This window comes from Bos mutus, chromosome 11, assembly GCF_027580195.1.
Source record: "Bos mutus isolate GX-2022 chromosome 11, NWIPB_WYAK_1.1, whole genome shotgun sequence".
Classification (NCBI taxonomy): domain Eukaryota; kingdom Metazoa; phylum Chordata; class Mammalia; order Artiodactyla; family Bovidae; genus Bos; species Bos mutus.
The window spans coordinates 38,026,092-38,043,255 of record NC_091627.1 but is presented as its reverse complement, the minus strand read 5'-3'; the positions used below and the strand labels follow the sequence as shown (position 1 = coordinate 38,043,255).

Sequence of the window (17,164 nt, the reverse complement as noted above, 5' to 3'; positions counted from 1 at the left end):
TTGGGGACTGCATCCCTTTCTCCACAGTGGAGGTACTGAGCCATCTCCATGGTAGGAAAGATTAGAGGGGTAGGATCTCAGTAAGGTCACAGTGGTCTTAGCTCTGACTTTCTCTCCCCCTCAGCCCTGACTTTCTCTCCCCTTTAGTGTCCCCCCAAAGGCTGAAGCTCCTCATAAGCTAAGGCTTGGTCCCCGTTAAAATGCAGCTGCCCTGGCACCACGGGCATCTTCTCTCCAGTTAGTTAACACAGTCACCAACCCAGGCAGTGAACATACAGGACACAAAGTCTGTGCCAGGCAGTGTGCTGGGCCAAAGCTATTAATACAGGGAGAGTAACCTTTGGTCTCAGAGAAGGCAATACCAACCCCCTCCAGTACTCTTGCCTGGAAAATCCCATGGACAAAGGAGCCCGGTGGGCCGCAGTCCATGGGGTCGCTAAGAGTTGGACACGACTGAGCGACTTCACTTTCACTTTTCACTTTCATGCATTGGAGAAGAAAATGGCAACCCACTCCAGTGTTCTTGCCTGGAGAATCCCAGGGACGGGGGAGCCTGGTGGGCTGTCGTCTATGGGGTCGCACAGAGTCGGACACGACTGAAGTGACTTAGCAGCAGCAGCAACCTTTGGTCTGTGTGTCCACAAAAGAACCCGAGGTGGAGGAGGTGGGTGGGAAAGGGACAGAGCTATGGTGGAAGAGGCCCCAGCTCTGTCCAGGTGGCCCTGGAGTGGGAATCCCAGGGAGGCGCCCTGTATCTGTGCCCCTCCCTGTGGTTTGGCAAGCAGGATGCTAGGGAAACTTGTCTCACCTTGCTGTGTTTTGCCCCAGACACATTTTGGAAGAACCCACAGTTCCTGCTGTCAGTCTGGAGGCCCCAGGAGGGCAGGAGGTCCCAGTTGCTCTGCAGCGTGCTGGTATCCCTGCTCCAGAAGCCCAGACACAGGCACCGCAACTGGAAGCCTCACCTCGCCATTGGCTTCTACCTCTTCAGGGTCAGTAGGCCTCTCGTGGGGTCTTATCCTTTCTTCCTGTTCCCTGTCCTCTTTACCATCTGTCTCTCTGTCTGCCCACCTCCTTTGACCACCATGGGTGCAAATCCTGTCTCTGTCCCTTGGGAATACGCGATCTAGAACAAGCCACCTCCTTGCATTTGAACATCAGTTTCTCCATCTGTAAAACGGGGACAGTGATAATTATGCAAAGGGTGGAGCAGAAGAAGATCCTGTGGATAAAGCTTAGCAATGTACATGGCACAGTACAATGTTGATACAGTTGATACAGTTAATTCTGGTTCCCTTTGTCCCTCTCCCCAGGCCAAGCTTACCTTGCCTCACCCTTTTCCAGAATTTCTAATGATGGATTAAAATGTCACTGACTAGAACTACAAGTCTGCTGGGAGGGGCGGTGGCCTCTGGGTAGAGCCTTCCTGTAAATCAGCCTCTATTAGAATTTGTGCTTGTGAAAGAGCTGGATTCAGCACCTCACAAGGCCTCTTTTTTTGTTGTTTTTCAGGTGAACCAGGTGAGTCGCACACTTGCCCACTGGCCCTGGTTGGGAGTGATGTCCCCATGGCCGGGGTCACTGTGACTGCAGGAGCCTTACGTAAGGAGCTCTGGAAAGGGCTGGCAATAATGCCAACTGCCTGTGTGTGCAAGCACAGAACATCTGCTGTTCTTTTTAATCCAAGGTCCCCCCTAAAGTCCCTATGCCTCTGCAGAGAGGTCTGAGCCTGATGCAGAACCAATAAATTTTAGAATTTATTAAATCTCTACATAAATACCTAGGGCAAATATTTCAGACTGTCACAGTAGAGGAAGAATGATAAATCACAATCTTGCCTGAGTTATGAAGCCCATCATAAAATAGATCTATAAAGGGGACAACAGGAGACCATGCAACCCACCGCCTAGGAATCGGGGATGAAAGCTTGGGAAAACAAAACAGAAAACGCAGGCAGAGGACAAGGATAGCTCTGTTTCAGCTGCAGTAGCAGCTTAGAGGGATCAGTTAAGAAGGCCTGAGCTCTCCTGGCCTCTGAAGGGTGGCAGCTATTATTTTGTTTCCCAAAGAAAACAGGAGTGAAAAACTTAATTTTCTCAGATTAGATGCATTAGAGTAAAAGGGTTTTTATAAAGAAACCATTTTGCATTGGGTGTCTTAGTTCGGTTTGGGCTTTTTTTTTTTTTTTTTTTCCTTCACTCCCAAGGGAATACTGAGTGCTCCCAAAGTTACCTATTAATTTAAAAAGAAAAATTTATTTATATCAAGCCTATTCCTAAATAGAATTTAGGTCAACCTACAATAAAAAGTGTAAACAGAGCAAAACCATGAACCAGTTATAGAATTCAACTGGCGAGAAAAAAGTTATAAATGGACAAGGGAGAAGGAAGCAATTGATTCTACCAGGAACACTACACAGAGGATAGCTACTGCAGCTGATTGTAAAAGTGAGTTCTGAGATTCCAGGAAACCAGGGCAAAGATAGCAATGGACCGATTCTCTAGTTCTCATTGTCTCAATAAGAAAGCAAGCATGACCAGGAGATACATTTTGTTTCCCCAGCCGTGAGTGGAATCTGGGCAATGTCTTTATGTGGTAGGTAGTGTCTTTATCTGCAAATGCATGCATCCCCATGTGGACCACCCCTCCCTCCATAGCCCTGCATGAGAGCCAAGGGAAGAGGAAGTAAGAGAGAAAAATAAGGCCAGAGGGGGAAATAAAAGAGGGAGGGAGAGAGAGAAAAAAATATGTTGTAAAAACAAAACACAAACCAGACCTCTGATTGGGTCTTCTGGATTTTGGCCAGTCCTCTTTCCCTTTTACGAGGCTATATTCCCTGAGGTGGTGTGGAATGTCCAGGTGATCAGTGTGGAGGCAGATGGCTGGTGGTATGTGTGTACCTGTGACCATAATCATGTCATAATCAACCTTGAAACTATAGCGCATACCCAGAGGCAGCATCAGGAAGGATCTAGAACATGGGCACTGGGGCTTAGCTGCCCTGGATTCCTGTCCTGGCAGAGACTCTTACCTGCTGGGTAACTCTGTGCAGATGACCTAACTTATCTGAGCCTCAGCCCCTCAACTGTAACGTGGACGTGTAGACATAGTGACCTTCCTCACCTCATTCTATGCATGATGTTGTTTTAACACAAAGTCAAATCAAACGACCTATGTATTCAGCCTCATGTAAGGTCCCAGCAGAGGTGCCTACTCAGGACATGTCCTCGTGTTTTCTGTTCACTCCTCACCCCTCCACTGGGGGAGGTGGCATTTGGCAAATCAGAGGCCACTTTCGTCCTGGCTCCTGGACAAGGTGCCCAGGCCTGACCACAAGCCATGGATGATCACCTCATCTGTTGTCCTCTGTCCTCAATTTATAGAGCTTTGATGCCCAGAAGAAACTGCCGTCTGAGTTCTTCTGGAAAAATGCTTCCCTGAGTTGCCGTGCGACGTTTCTCACAGAGAAGGAAGTGAGCCGGGAACTGTGGCTGAAGCCAGGGACATACGTGATTGTGCCCTGCACATCTGAGGCCTGCCAGGAGTCTGAGTTCGTCCTCAGAGTCTTCTCCAGGAAGCACGTCTTTTAGTAAGGGCCAGGCCTCTCCTGGACATTGGGGTCCACTTGGGCCAAGGGAGGGAGAGTAAGGGGAAAATGGTGGAGGGTCTCTGTGACCACACAGAAGAGAGACAGGGCGAGCCCGAGAGCAGGACAGCCTCTGCATGGAGACACCTTCACTTTTTCCTCCCTACTCTCCTAACAAATGAGCACTCTGCTAGAGAAAAAGCTAGAACAGGCCTGGGTCCTGCCCCCCAGGAGCTCAGTCTGGAAAGGACATAGGTATGTGAGCAGTTATTTATGTTACACTTTGTCTGGGGCAAGTGTTCATTTGCCCAGGGTGTTAGGAGAACATCAGGAGGAGCATCTGAGCCAACTTCCCATGGTCCTAGGGGAAGCAGGGGTGGCTTCATGGAGGTGGTGATTCCTATAGGAGGCACTGGGATTGTTCAGATGAGGGAGGCTGTCATCAACTATCGGGCTCAGACAATTCAATATACACACACCCCAGCCAAACTTATAACAGGCCTATCTTAGGTTTAGTTCCAGACCACGGCAATAAAGCAAATACTTCATTAAAGAGAGTCACAGGGGTTTTTGGTTTTCCAGTGCATATAAAAATTATGTTTATACTGTATTGTAGTATTGTGCAATAGCATTGTGTCAAAAAACCCCAATGTGAATACCTTAAGTAAAAAATACTTGATTGCTAAAAAATGGCAACTATTGTCTGAGCATTCAAGGAGTTAGAATCTTTTTGCAATAATAACAACACTGATCACAGATTACCATAACAAATAAAACAATAATGAAAAGCTTGAAATATTGTGAGAATTACCAAAATGTGACAGAGAAACGCGGTGAGCAAATACGGTTGAAAAAATGGCGCCCATAGACTTGCTCGACACAGGGTTGCCACCAACCTTTAATCTGTGAAAAATACAATAAAGGGAAGCACAGTGAAATGAGGTAGGCCTGTATTTTGCCAAGGATTGTTTTGACGTGACTGCCCTTCAGTACTTAGGACCCAGTTCTTTCTCATTCATGTTTTGGGCGTAGGTAGTTTAACTTGGTCCTGGGTCTCACCGCCTTGTGAGACTTCTGAGTGTTAATGTGTGAGTGGAAGCAGTTAGATGAGGGCGTGGGGGGAGGAAAGGGCACATGGGGTCGGGGTAGAGGGCTCATCCTGAGCAAATGCAGGGGGTGAGAGCGCAGGGCAGGTGGAGAAGTACAGCCGAGTGCTGAGCTGTGTGCCAGACTGCACACTTCAAGGGCCAGTGGGGCATGAGGTGGAGCCAGGCAAGGCCCGCATGGTGCAGTAGCTAAGGAGCTGGGAAGATGAGGGAGGGTATTGGCCAAAAGGCTCCCAAGGCTATCCCCAAGAAGTAAATCTGTCTTTTCTCCCCTCTCAGTGAAATCGGCAGCAATTCCAGAGTCATCTTCTCTAAGGTGAGTTTTCAGGTAGATTTGCACGTGACTGGATCTGTTCACAAAGCCAGGGGGTAGGCTTCTCCCCTCACCTTTAGGGTTTAGGGGGAAGAGGTCCACAGGTCCTGCAGGCCCTACTGTATGGCACACGTGTGAGTGCTCAGTTCCTCAGTTGTGTCCGACTCTTTGCGACCCTATGGACTGCAGCCTCTGTCCATGGAATTCTCCAGGCAGGAATACTGTAGCGGGTTGCCATTTCCTCCTCCAGGGGATCTTCCCAACCCAGGGATTGAACTGGAGTCTCCTTGTCTCCTGCATTGCAGGCAGATTCTTTACCGCTGAGCCACTGGGGAAGCCCTCGATGGCACATATATTGTGTTACCTATCATGCCCTAAAAGTCCTCAGATTCTGCTGTTTTTGTACCAGGAGAATTGCCCTTCTGATCAGGTCCTTGGTCTTGAAGGCCCAGAGCCCTTGTGTACGAGTCACACATCCATGCTCTTATTTCTCTCTACCTGGTGTTTCTTCTGCCCCTTTCATGGTTTGCTACTTCCCCAAGCCACTGAGGGTTAGAGAAACAAGGGATGTATGTGAAGGCTATGGCAGAAAATTTAAAGCGGTGCTCAAGGTCAGGTTTGTAGATTTCAGAGGCCTGGGGGCCATGACCCATTAGTGTATGCATGAGAGTCCATCTGTCCAGGGAATGACCTTGTCCTTCCGTATGTCTGTTTCTATAGGAAATTGTAGACCAAAGTGAAGGGAAGGATGAATTCTTCACCAAACTCTTTGAAAAGGTAAGTTGACCAGGGGAGATAAGGAGGAGCAAGGGATACTGCAGAGCCCCTAATTTCATGAAGCATGGGTTTGTCTCTGCTTGATCCTGGGTATAAGTTGTGATTTAAGGCTTCCTAGTCCCGATTGCCACTTTCCAGGAGAGCCCTCAAGTTTTTAGACAAATGGGTAGAGCTGTTGTTTTCAGAAATCTCTTATAAAATGCATATCTGCTCTTGGAAGCTACCTTGATTTGCTGTGGGAGAAACAACTTCAATTTTTAATCCCTGAAAAAATGGAATATGGCAGGGGTGAGACTCTGTGTTGGGAGGGGAGGGTGGAGCGAGCCCTGGGGTGTCTGGAGGAGGGAAACCCAGGGAGAAAGACCCCGTGGGTGGGCCCCTGTGGACGATGGGACTGGTAAGAGGCACTGAGGAAGAGGAAGGCTATCCACCTGGTAGCCTTTCGAGTTCTTTCATTGGACTGACCCAGGTCTGCTCACCAGCAAAAGCCACCCCATTCTTAACTTGTAGGACAGTAAACCCAGTTAGGAACAGGGCAAGAAATCTGGGTCTGACATCTGAGAGATGTCATTAAAACTGGAAGAACATGCACTTCCTGCATTAGTAACACTCCTGATTTAACTTACAAGTTGCCTGCTTTCCCATCTTTTCTCATTTTCACACTGGCATTTGCTTAGTATAGTCAGAGAGGCTACATCAAAATCTTCTGTGTGTTGTTTTTAAGAATTTTCCTCCATGCCAGGGGTTTCCAAACATTTTCTGCTGCAGTCCTTTTATCAAATGGAATCACATAGAGAATCCAGATATATAAAGATATATAGAACAGATAAATATAAAGGTATCATATCCATTTTATAAGTTCAAATTTATGGTACTTACATTTCATTAACATGTTTTAAAGTCAAATGCCCATGCAAAGAGTGGCTTCTGATGAAGTCTAGAATGGAAATCTGGACTCTTGGCTAAGGATAGTTAAATAAGAATAAAATTAAAACTCAATTGCTAAACTTTTGCAGCATCTCTATAGAACCCAGTTTGAGAAACACCTCTATTAGTCTACTTCTTAAGAGTCCTGCCCCGCTGGGGCACTCTGAATTTGACACCCAATTAAACTGTTGTTGAAGTTCTTATGAAATTTTGGATTTAATCATATGTCTAGTCACGTCCTTATGTATAAGAAAATGGTGTAACTTATTCTGCCCAGAAATGGCATATATGCTGTGCTAAGCAGATGTGGGAGAGGCCTTTCCCAGCCCTGTTTATCTGTGGGTTCTACATCCAATGAGACTTCAGGAATGATGATTTTCTCCTGACCCTCTGCTTCCACTTCAGCATCCAGAAATAAACGCAATCCAACTGCAGAATATCCTGAACCACATGCCCTGGTCAGGTGAGTATTTCAGTCATTCCTGTTGGACTCAGGGGACACGACTTTTCTGAACTCTGGGTCTGCTTCTCTTTCTCCTGATGGGCCATGTGAATGCCCACTGGTCTCCCCAGCAGCTGTGTCCTACACCAGGGTGGGTCGTGTGGTCTGATAGAGGTAGAGGAATTTATGCAGCTTGGGAAAATAGCTCTTTTTTTTTTTTTTTTTTTGCTTAGTTGGGTGTGTAGAGATACATGGTAGAGAAAATAACGATTTCTGCTAGTTTGTGAAGAATAGTTGAGTATTCCTTTCTTGGCTTAGAAAGTCCTTGTGGAAGAATAGCACTCATTTCTTCAACTCAGCAAATAAATAATTAAGTATTGAGTAGCTTACCAGGGAGATCTCTGATGAGCGCATATTTAAATTGATTAACCTACAAAAATCGGATAGAAGGGAGCTCATCACATAGGAGAACTTCGATGTGCATGCCTTTGTGTGAAGCCTGGCATAAATCTTCAGGAAAGCTTAAAGCCCATCTAAAAGTATTTTATATGTAGATTTTGAATGAGAAGAACATAATTTCTCCAGGCAAGAGAACGAACCTCAAGATGAAAAAAGTAAACCAAACAATTGAAGGGTATTTGATTGCTTCTCTTTTATATGAAGCCAAGACTTCAAACCCAAACAAACTCAGAAATTGCATAATTTCCAGATGGTTTCTCAAAGCCACACTCGAATATTATAAAAGAGCCAGAAGGCGAGGCTCTAGAAATGATAGAATATGAGATGTGCCCCCTCCCTACCCCTCATCCGGAAAAAAAAAAAAAAAAAATTCTATGGAAATTATCTAAAAGAGATGGCTTCTGCACATTTAAATTTTTAAAAGAATGGATGGACACATTGCTTTCATTTATTCCTATGAGAGGATTTCTGGTGGACAGATCAAAGAGCCACTATAGATTTTGGCAAAATAGTTGGTAAAGTCTCTCATAACAAGTGATGAAGTGGGGGTTGGAAAGTAGCAATATGATTCAAAATTTTAGCATCAATCCCAAGAGTTTTATAAAAATGAAACCAGAGGAATAATTCTATGTTATGGATCAGAGTCTACATGTTTAGACACTTAGATGAATCTCTGTATTCTGCCCTTGGTCCCCCTACACGTCCTCAGCTTTTATCAATGGCTTGGAAGAAGACAAGACATGAAGGCTTATGAGATCTGCAGATGGCACAGAGCTGGGAGGAATCATTAATAGACAACAGAATTGAAATTCAGAATGTTCACCACAAGCTGTGCCCAAGCCAAAAAGATGAAATGCAGTCAGGGTGATAATTAAAAACTGCCATTTTGTAATTTTTAAAAAATCGGTCACACAAGTTCATAACAGAAGAGACCTCATCTTTGTGGCAGTTTATTTGAAAGATATCTGGTTAATTTAGTTGACCTTGAGCTTAACATGTGCTAATAGTTTTAAGTTGCTGCTAAATAAGCTAATCCAAATTCAGACAGTATTTAATGGAAGCTTTAGATGTGTGTTTTTGAAATCGTGTTCCAAGAAATGTTAGAAACCAAAAGGTTTTAGTGAGTGTTCCATGAAATAAAAAGGGTTAGGTTCTATGGTCAATTGAGCTTAGGTAATTCTGTGTTAAACAAAATTTCAATGTTGACTCCTCTATACCAGTCACGTGCTAAGGTACATGATGATGGAGAAAAGGCTTGTAAATACAAAACATTTCGAATGTATTTGAACTCAAAACCCTTTCTCTGCAAAACATCTCCCTTGGAACGTAATTTGGGAAATGCAGACTGAAAATTTTGGAAATGATAGACCCACTGTACTCTGCTTAATCCAATTGTAGCTGCAGGCGTGTGTTCCAGTCTTGGTATCACATTTTAGGGAGATGCTGGCAAAGCATAGCTCATGGAACAGGGAGGTGTGGGTTTAGAAACCATGTCATCTGGGGAAGCGTTGGAGAAATGTTTAGATATTTAGAATGGAGGGGAGATGTCAAGGAGGGGACAGATAGTTATTTATGTTTTTCTGGAGGTAAAACTAGGGCTAGTGAATGAATGAGAAAAGAGGTTCCTTTGGAATTAAATGAGAAATTTCTCCTGACCTGAAGCTATGGATTCACGTGAAAAAGAGAGGTCCCATCGCTGACAGGAGGACTGTCAAGATGTCTGAGGCTGTCTCCCAGTTTGGGTGGGAGCTTGGACAAGTTGCTCTTTCAGGCTGGGTAGTCTGTGACCAGCTGGCTACCTGCCTCTGCCACTCCCCCAGTTACAAAATGTCACCTCTCTGCCAGTCCACCAGGTACAAAGGGCCATGTTTATCTGTCCCACTGTGTAAGCCAGAATGTTTTCTGCAGGGTTTTACTGTTTTCCTTGGGGGTAGGAATCACCTCCTGCGCCTCCACCCGCCAAGCCTTCTCTCTCAGTCTCCACTGCTCTTACTCTCCCCACCCCCAACATAAATGATGCTCCTTGGAACCTCTGGAGGGTCTAGACAGCACTGCCTCTCCCTGCAGTCCCAGGGCCACTCCCATGCAGACTCTTTCTGTTCCTTCACAGGTCTAGGAAGCAAACAGCCTCTCTTCAGCCTTGAGGCCTGTCAGGGAATCCTGGCCCTGCTGGATGTATCCTTTCAGGTTTGTGGGTGGATGCATTCTGCTGTTGGAGAGCTTTGGCCTGGAGCCAGACTTCCTGGGGTTGAGACCCAGCCCGAGCACTTAACTAGGGCTCTGAGGAGTGACAAAGTCCTCATGTGTAGCCTAAGGGTGGTGTTAAAGCCTATTCTGTAGAAAGTGAAGTGAAGTTGCTCAGTCGCGTCCGACTCTTTGTGACCCCATGGACTGTAGCCTACCAGGCTCCTCCTCCGTCCGTGGGATTCTCCAGGCAAGAGTATTGGGGTGGGTTGCTGTTTCCTTCTCCAGGAGATCTTCCCAACCCAGGGATTGAACCCGGGTCTCCCGCATTGCAGGCAGACGCTTTACCATCTGAGCCACAAGGGAAGTGGACAAGTTAACTGGAGTTTAATTACCCACACTGCAGAGAGGCACATAGAATGGATAGTGTGAAGAGGGTTGCAAATACAAAGAATCTTGTTAGCAACTTTGCAGAGGCCGGGGGCGATGGGGGATGGTGGTCAGGTGTGCAGGCTTTGGGGCAGGTCCCAGCCTTGTCACCAGAGACGAGATCATACTCGCTGAGCTCTCATTTCATCATCCAGAGCAGGGGGCAGTTAGTAACTACCCCAACTGCTAGGTGAAAATGAAGGTCAAGTGTGTAGCTCAGCACTAGGCCCACTGCCAGGGCTCCAACAGAGCTGGCGTGTGGTGGTATTTTTGACCCAGTCTCTCTGACATGGGGGGACTTGGACATGGTCTACAGAGCCAACCATTCAGCTGTTAACTTGTCACAAAATGACTAAATAGAAAAGGCCTCCTCATCCACCCTTGTGCCTGAATCCATCCATAAGTTAGTTTTAACAACAGTGATAAAATATTTACTATGTTTTATTTAAACTGTATCAAATTGGCCACATCAGAATACCCTGTTTCACTAGATGGAAGCTGTTGTCACCACCATCATCCCCACCTCTCTTCCCAGCGTTGCTGTGTTCCAGCTCATTCTGTCCTTTCCTAGCAAGGGCCAGGGAGCCCTGGGCTGGACAGACCAGTCAGGGGAGGCCAACTAGGCATGTCCAACACTGACTGTGGTGTCCCAAGTTGCCCGCGACTCTGTGAAGGGCCCATCACTGCTTCCAGAGGTGGGCATGAAACTCCTATGGTGGCTTTGACCTTAACCCTGCTATCAGCTTAACGCATCCGGCACTGTGAGTATCCAGGAATTCAGGGACCTGTGGAAGCAGCTGATGTTCTATCAGGTGAGAACAAGTGTTTAGCCGGCCTCCCGCAGGACGGCGCAGAAATGGCAATTCTGCAAAACTTGTAAAAGACCTCTCCCTTTCAGCCCGTTCTACTGTTAGGTAGTTAGAATAGGAAACACGAGTCCAGAATGGTGTGGCTAAAAGACAATGAAGGGAAAAGCCGGCGAAAATAGAACAAAGAGAGGTCCGAGGACTGGAGTGAGGACTTCAGGTAGAACAAACAGCACTCCTGGCTAGCCCAATTTACGTAGGGCAGGCCCGGGGGGAGGAAAAAACATATAAAAAGAGGAGCCAAAGGATCAAGTCTCCCCCTCTCTTCTCTTTACATCTTGGGTTGGCATGCCCTCACACCTCAAGGATGTATTTTCCTGCTATTTTCTAAATAAAATTGAGCTGTAACACGGAGCTGTAACACTGACCTGTCTAAGAGCTATAACACAGTCTGTTCAAGACCTGAGAGCTATAACATGGTCTGTCCGAGAGCTATGACACGCCCAGGGCTCTCACGTCCGTCGCTTCCAATTTTTGCTGAGATGAGACAGAACCGAGGAGAATACCCTTGCCGGACACTACCCAACCACTCACCCAGTCTTCCCAAATGTCCTTCTAGTGTTTCTTACTTTCTTTTCCAAACCCAGAGAGCCTGTTGCAATAGTCTTCTGGATTTTGAAAGTGACATCTGATCATGTTGCCTCCTTCCTTACCTAGCTAAAAGGAAGAGACTCCCCGTGGCCTTCAGATCAAGTTCACACCCCTTAGCATGGCATTTAGAGTCCTTCATAAATTGGCTCCTGCCTACTTTTCCAGTCATTGCTCATAACCGTTCTCCTGTCTCCTGAGTCATCAGGTCGGAAGCCCTTCAAAATTTGGATGATTCGCTTAGATTAAGCATTTTATCTGTATCCCGACTCTCCATCCTCATGACAGAAACACTGCCCCCTCTTACAGCCTAAAGGACAACTGGGACGGGGGTGGGATCCCGGCTAGGAGACCGCAGCCTGTTCTTGTCTGGGCAGCTAGGCCTACGCTCACTAGCAGTCTTGCAGGCTTGATACTGGGGTGCAAGGTCAGGGGGTGCTTGGAGATGGCTGGCTTCCTCAGCCTTTGCTTTGTGTTCTTCCCAGGAGGTTTTCCACAAGCAAGACACTAACCGGTCAGGATCCCTGAATTGGGCCCAACTGCGGGCTGCCATGAGGGAGGCAGGTAGGCACACAGCAGGCCCGGAGTGGGGCTGGGGGTGGGGCAGGGGTGGGGTAGGGGTGCGTGACGTCCGGCTGGTGGTTTAGTCACAAAGTCGTGTCCAACTCTTGTGACCCCATGGACTGCAGCCTGCCAGGCTCCTCTGTCCATGGGATTTTCCAGACAAGCATACTGGAGTAGGTTGCCGTTTCCTTCCCCACGGCATCTTCCTGACCCAGGAATCAAACCCAGGTCTATCTGCATTGCAGGTAGATTCTTTACCGACTGAACCACTAGGGAAGCCTACAGTCGTTCTAAAGAGCAGAGTTACTCCCTGAGTTCAGAGGCCCAAAGATGTGGATCTGTGATTAACTAAAACATGGATTATTATCAGTATGTTCACAGCTAACATTTACTGAGGGCTGGCACACCCACACTTTATTTAGTCTTTGCCAACACCCTGTCATAATCCCCACTTTACAGAGGAAGAAATAGCAGCTCAGATAAGTTAAGTCACCTGGGGCTTACCTCCGGGACTCCCAGACTCCAAAACAGATTGTCTTGACCACTAAGCAGACTGCGTCCTGCCTGGAAGGCCAGTAACCCGCTTGATCAAGAGATCCTCCTGGTTGCCTAGGGGACAGGGACAGAGAATGGAGAGAAAATAAGATTAGTAAGATAAGTAATTAATTCACAATGAACCCTGTCAAAGAAGACCCTGGGCTATTAGAATTCAGGTCCTGGAGATAGAGGGACAATTTAGGGGCGTCAGGTGGGAGGGGAGCTAGGTGTGAGGTCCCAGTGCCCACGGCAGGAGCCTGTGTTCCACGCAGGAATCATGCTCAGTGATGACGTCTGCCAGCTGATGCTTATCCGCTACGGCGGCCCCGACCTCCAGATGGACTTCGTCAGGTTTGTCCGCTTGATGCTGCGTGTGGAGAACATGGAGGGTAAGCTGGGGAAGGAGAGTGGACCAGGGCTTCCTCTGCTCTCCTCGTGGATTGCCCACCTGTCCCCAGTTCAAGCGCAAAGAGGACGCTGCCAGTGCAGGGAACTCTGGGGAACGCTGGCTCTGTTTCTGTGAAACCTGGCTGCATCTCCCCAAACTCACGGATGCCTTGCCTGTTCCAGGGCAGAGATGTGGGGCGGCCTGCTTAGAACAAGTGTGGCACGTGTGGTTGCACCAAGGCCAAAATTGGGTTCCCGGGTGAGGGGATGTATGGGAGGAGCTAGTCCCTTATGTTTCCAACACACACACACACACACACACACATTAACTATGTTCCTTTCTCCTGCATTTTCACAGATGTCTTCCAAAACTTGACCCAAGATGGCAAAGGGATATACCTCCAGAAGCCAGAGGTAAGACCTTCTCCACGGGATTGAGTCTCATCATCTTAGGGAGTGGTGGCCAGTGCGGGTCCAGGGTCTTGTGAAGGAGAAGGGTGCTGGGGACCGTGCATTCTGCTCAGTTCAGGGGACAGCACTTCATTCATTCATTCAGGCATTGTTTTGATGGGGCACCTGCTGTGTGCCAGGCACGGGGGAAGGTACAAGTGTTTGTTGAATGATTGAAGTGATATGCTGAGGGGAAAACAACACTGTGTCTGACACTGATCACTGATTATCTTCCCCGACGACTCAGGTTGCATGGATTTACTGAGCACCTTCTATGGGCCAGATGTGGTGTTAGATGGTGTTTGCTGCATAGACATTGGAGTCTGGAGTTGAATCATCTGCCCTTTCTTTCTCAAACATTCTCTGGGACTTCCCTGGCAGGCCAGTGGGTAAGACTCTGTGCTTCCACTACAGGGGGCACAGGTTCAATCCCTGGTCAGAGAACTATGATACCACATGCAGGGTGGCCAAAAAAATAAAACACATTCTCTGTTTGAGCTGCTTAGGAAGGGACTGATAAAAGCTGGGGTTTCTCTCTTGACCCCAGATGTCCATTTTCTGGAATAACCTTCTAAGATATAGAAGGTTCCCTGGTGGGCTTCCCTGGTGGCTCAGATGGTAAAGAATCTGCCTGCAAGGTGGGAGACCTGGGTTTGATCCCTGGGTTGGGAAGATCCCCTGGAGAAGGGAAAGGCTACTCCCCACTCCAATGTTCTGGCCTGGAGAATTCCATGGGGTTGCAAAGAGTTGAATACGAATGAGTGACTTTCACTTTCTAAGATATAGGGACCCACAGTGTGTCTACCCTCAATCACTCCCATGTTTGAGTGTGAAGGTGGGATGCAGCTAGAGAGGCAATGGTTTTAGAACTCCTGAGCCCATCCCCAAGCAAAGGTCCCCAAGACCACCTCCTGATCTCAAGCAGTCCCTCCATAGCCGCAGACTCAGCACTGAGAGAGCAGGACAGTGTCAGTGTGGCAATCGACACAGGATAGCCCACAGCTTGAGGAGGTTTCTAAAAAGCAATGTGCTATCACAACAAGAGAATGGACTGTTACAAGCCACAGCACCCCTTGTAACCACCTGTGGGCGAATCATGTTACACCCCTGGGCCTCAACGTCCTAATATGTGAGATGAGCTGGGTGAGCGAGGTGGTCTCTAAGAGTCTCTGCAGCCCTCATCATCTCTGGTTCCTTAAGGAGATCCTCAAGGTCATTCAAGGAGGTCTGAAGGGAGCAGCAAACTTGTCGGGATTTCACTCTGGGGTTTTCTCTGATCCCTTTGGTAATGTTACCATTATCACCTTCATCATCACCAGCATCAGCATGACCGTTTTTATGTAATTGGCCTGGGGTGTGGCCTCTCCAGAGATCCCCACTGTGTGAGTTAGAGGGACCATTCATCACACACACATAAAGCTGTCAGACCAATGGGTTCATAAATGTAAACATGTAGAATATGCTCTAATGGATCTCTGTTGCCCAGTCGGTCCACACACCTGCGCACTGCTATCAAGAACGTGCCAAATTGAATTCGTGGGGGAAAATTGCATTGCGAATTGAATGTAGAATCAACCAGCATCTCTGGCTATCATCATTCACAGGCACCAGGAGAAGTCAAGGTTGATTATATTTCAGGTTGATTTATACTTACCACTGGATGGTGTGGTCCCTCTGGCTAAGCCATCTATTAATGTCCTGTCTCCATGGCTTCCCAGGAGTGAGGGGGAGGAGGCCCCAAGTCCAGTCACCAGGTGACTGAGAGATGAAGCATCCTTAACTGAATGTCAGAGATGGGTCTGAATGGACTGTAACCTGCTTCCTCATTATTCCAGTGGCTAATGATGGCTCTGTACTGCTGAGAAGGCTGGAAGCTCACTGATCCTCACTGAGGACTCTGCATATGGACCAAGGGTGGCCTTTAGGTGAGACCAACCCACTTTCAACCCACCTACAATTCTTCAGGACTGTGTCTCCAGCTATCACCTTCTCATCTGGGAGGATGGGCAGCATACAAAAAGAGAAGTGAGGGAGTAAAGATTGCCTTGGGGTTGTCAAGACCAGCTCTTCTCCACAGTGACCACAACCACAAGCAGAGACGTGGCCTGAGTTGACTCTGGGTTGGTGTGCTTATCTTTGTATGATACTGCCTCCATGGGTGTCCAACTTAAATGACCTTAGACATGCTATGTCATCATATTTGGGGTAAGAGTCTAGGTTTCAAGATCTGAAGAGGGAATGATATGTTTATAGACATATGTAAATTGGCATCTATAAACTGGTAGCAGCATAGGCTAAGTTTTAACTATCTGGGGGTGGAGTAGACCCATATTGCACTTTCAAGAGTGCAGAAATAATAGAATTGGCAGGGTTTGGGGGGGATGGGCTGGCTCTGGCCTCTGAGGTCACTGAGTGATCTTCTGCTAACAATATCTCCAGATAGTTGGATTTGATGTGTACCAGTAGATTTGGTGGGCTGCTGTCTCGGGTCGCACAGAGTCGGACACGACTGAAGCGACTTAGCAGCAGCAGCAGCAGTAGATTTGAAACACCCAGCTTCTTAAAGGGCTTCCTGCATATGATGGGTGTCAGTCTGTTTACCTGACCTATGGGCTATCAGGTCTACTTCAAAGAAAAATAACAAATCCATGCTACATCATACAGTTAATCAGTAAATGGTCAGTATATCTGTTTTTTTTTTTTTTAAACTATGTTCATACCTCATTTTCCTGGGATCCCTACCAACCCAGAACCCAGATGGAAAACCAGAGCATTGGCCATTTTCCAAGGCCATACATTCTATTTATAAGTTAGAAACCTACAGCCATTTGTTAAAATTCTATTTATTATTCATTTACAAACTGTTCTAACCAATGTGACTGCCTGGTTTCTGGGCCCATAGCAGACTAGAGGAGGAGGCTGAAAGCGGGGGATCAAAGGGTGTCTTTTGGCAGAACTAAAGGAAATTTGACAGCCTGGTAGATGGGCAGTATGGGAGAAGGAGGGAGCACTTTCAAAGCATGGCTCAGGGAGTAGAAAACTATTTTATTTAGAAAAACCTTTATTTATTCCAAATGATGAAAAATACAACGGTTTGTCATAAAGTGCCATGTATACTACTACTTGAGGTATTACTGATTTTATAAATACTGATCCTGTATTTATATTCTTTTAAAGAGTTTTATGTCTGTTTATCAATATCTCTATCTTTGGATTCTGCCATTGTAAATATTTGGTTTAATTAAATTGTTATTGCTTTGCACCATGAAGGCAATTTTGCAGATTTGGGGGGAAGGTTTCATGACATGTGGATTGCAGAGTGATGGTTTTGCTGGTGCGGATGGAATCAATGCTGAAATGAATTCTGATAGAGTCCCTCTTTCTGCTCCTTGGTGGTGGTCAGAGATGGCCTCCTGTCACTCATGTATAACCTCCACTCCCCTGAATTTACGTATCACTGTGTGCTGTGGTGACTCACAGATGCCCTGGGCCCTGCTGACCTCCACCCCCGATGATTCCCTCTGTGCCCCCCAAAGCTGAGTACTGGAA

At 47.0% G+C, this 17,164-nt stretch overlaps 1 protein-coding gene across 1 annotated transcript in view; it reads left to right on the top strand.

The window, feature by feature from the left end:
• The window catches only part of CAPN14 (calpain 14), a 56,376-nt gene that overhangs the window by 11,382 nt on the left and 27,830 nt on the right, over window positions 1-17,164 (top strand). The window contains exons 11-21 of the mRNA XM_070380196.1: window positions 829-992; window positions 1,513-1,521; window positions 3,384-3,589; window positions 4,972-5,008; window positions 5,726-5,782; window positions 7,115-7,172; window positions 9,721-9,785; window positions 10,967-11,035; window positions 12,163-12,241; window positions 13,051-13,167; window positions 13,524-13,579. Coding sequence (XP_070236297.1) covers window positions 829-992; window positions 1,513-1,521; window positions 3,384-3,589; window positions 4,972-5,008; window positions 5,726-5,782; window positions 7,115-7,172; window positions 9,721-9,785; window positions 10,967-11,035; window positions 12,163-12,241; window positions 13,051-13,167; window positions 13,524-13,579 — 917 coding nt within the window. The remainder of the gene's footprint in view (window positions 1-828; window positions 993-1,512; window positions 1,522-3,383; window positions 3,590-4,971; window positions 5,009-5,725; window positions 5,783-7,114; window positions 7,173-9,720; window positions 9,786-10,966; window positions 11,036-12,162; window positions 12,242-13,050; window positions 13,168-13,523; window positions 13,580-17,164) is intronic.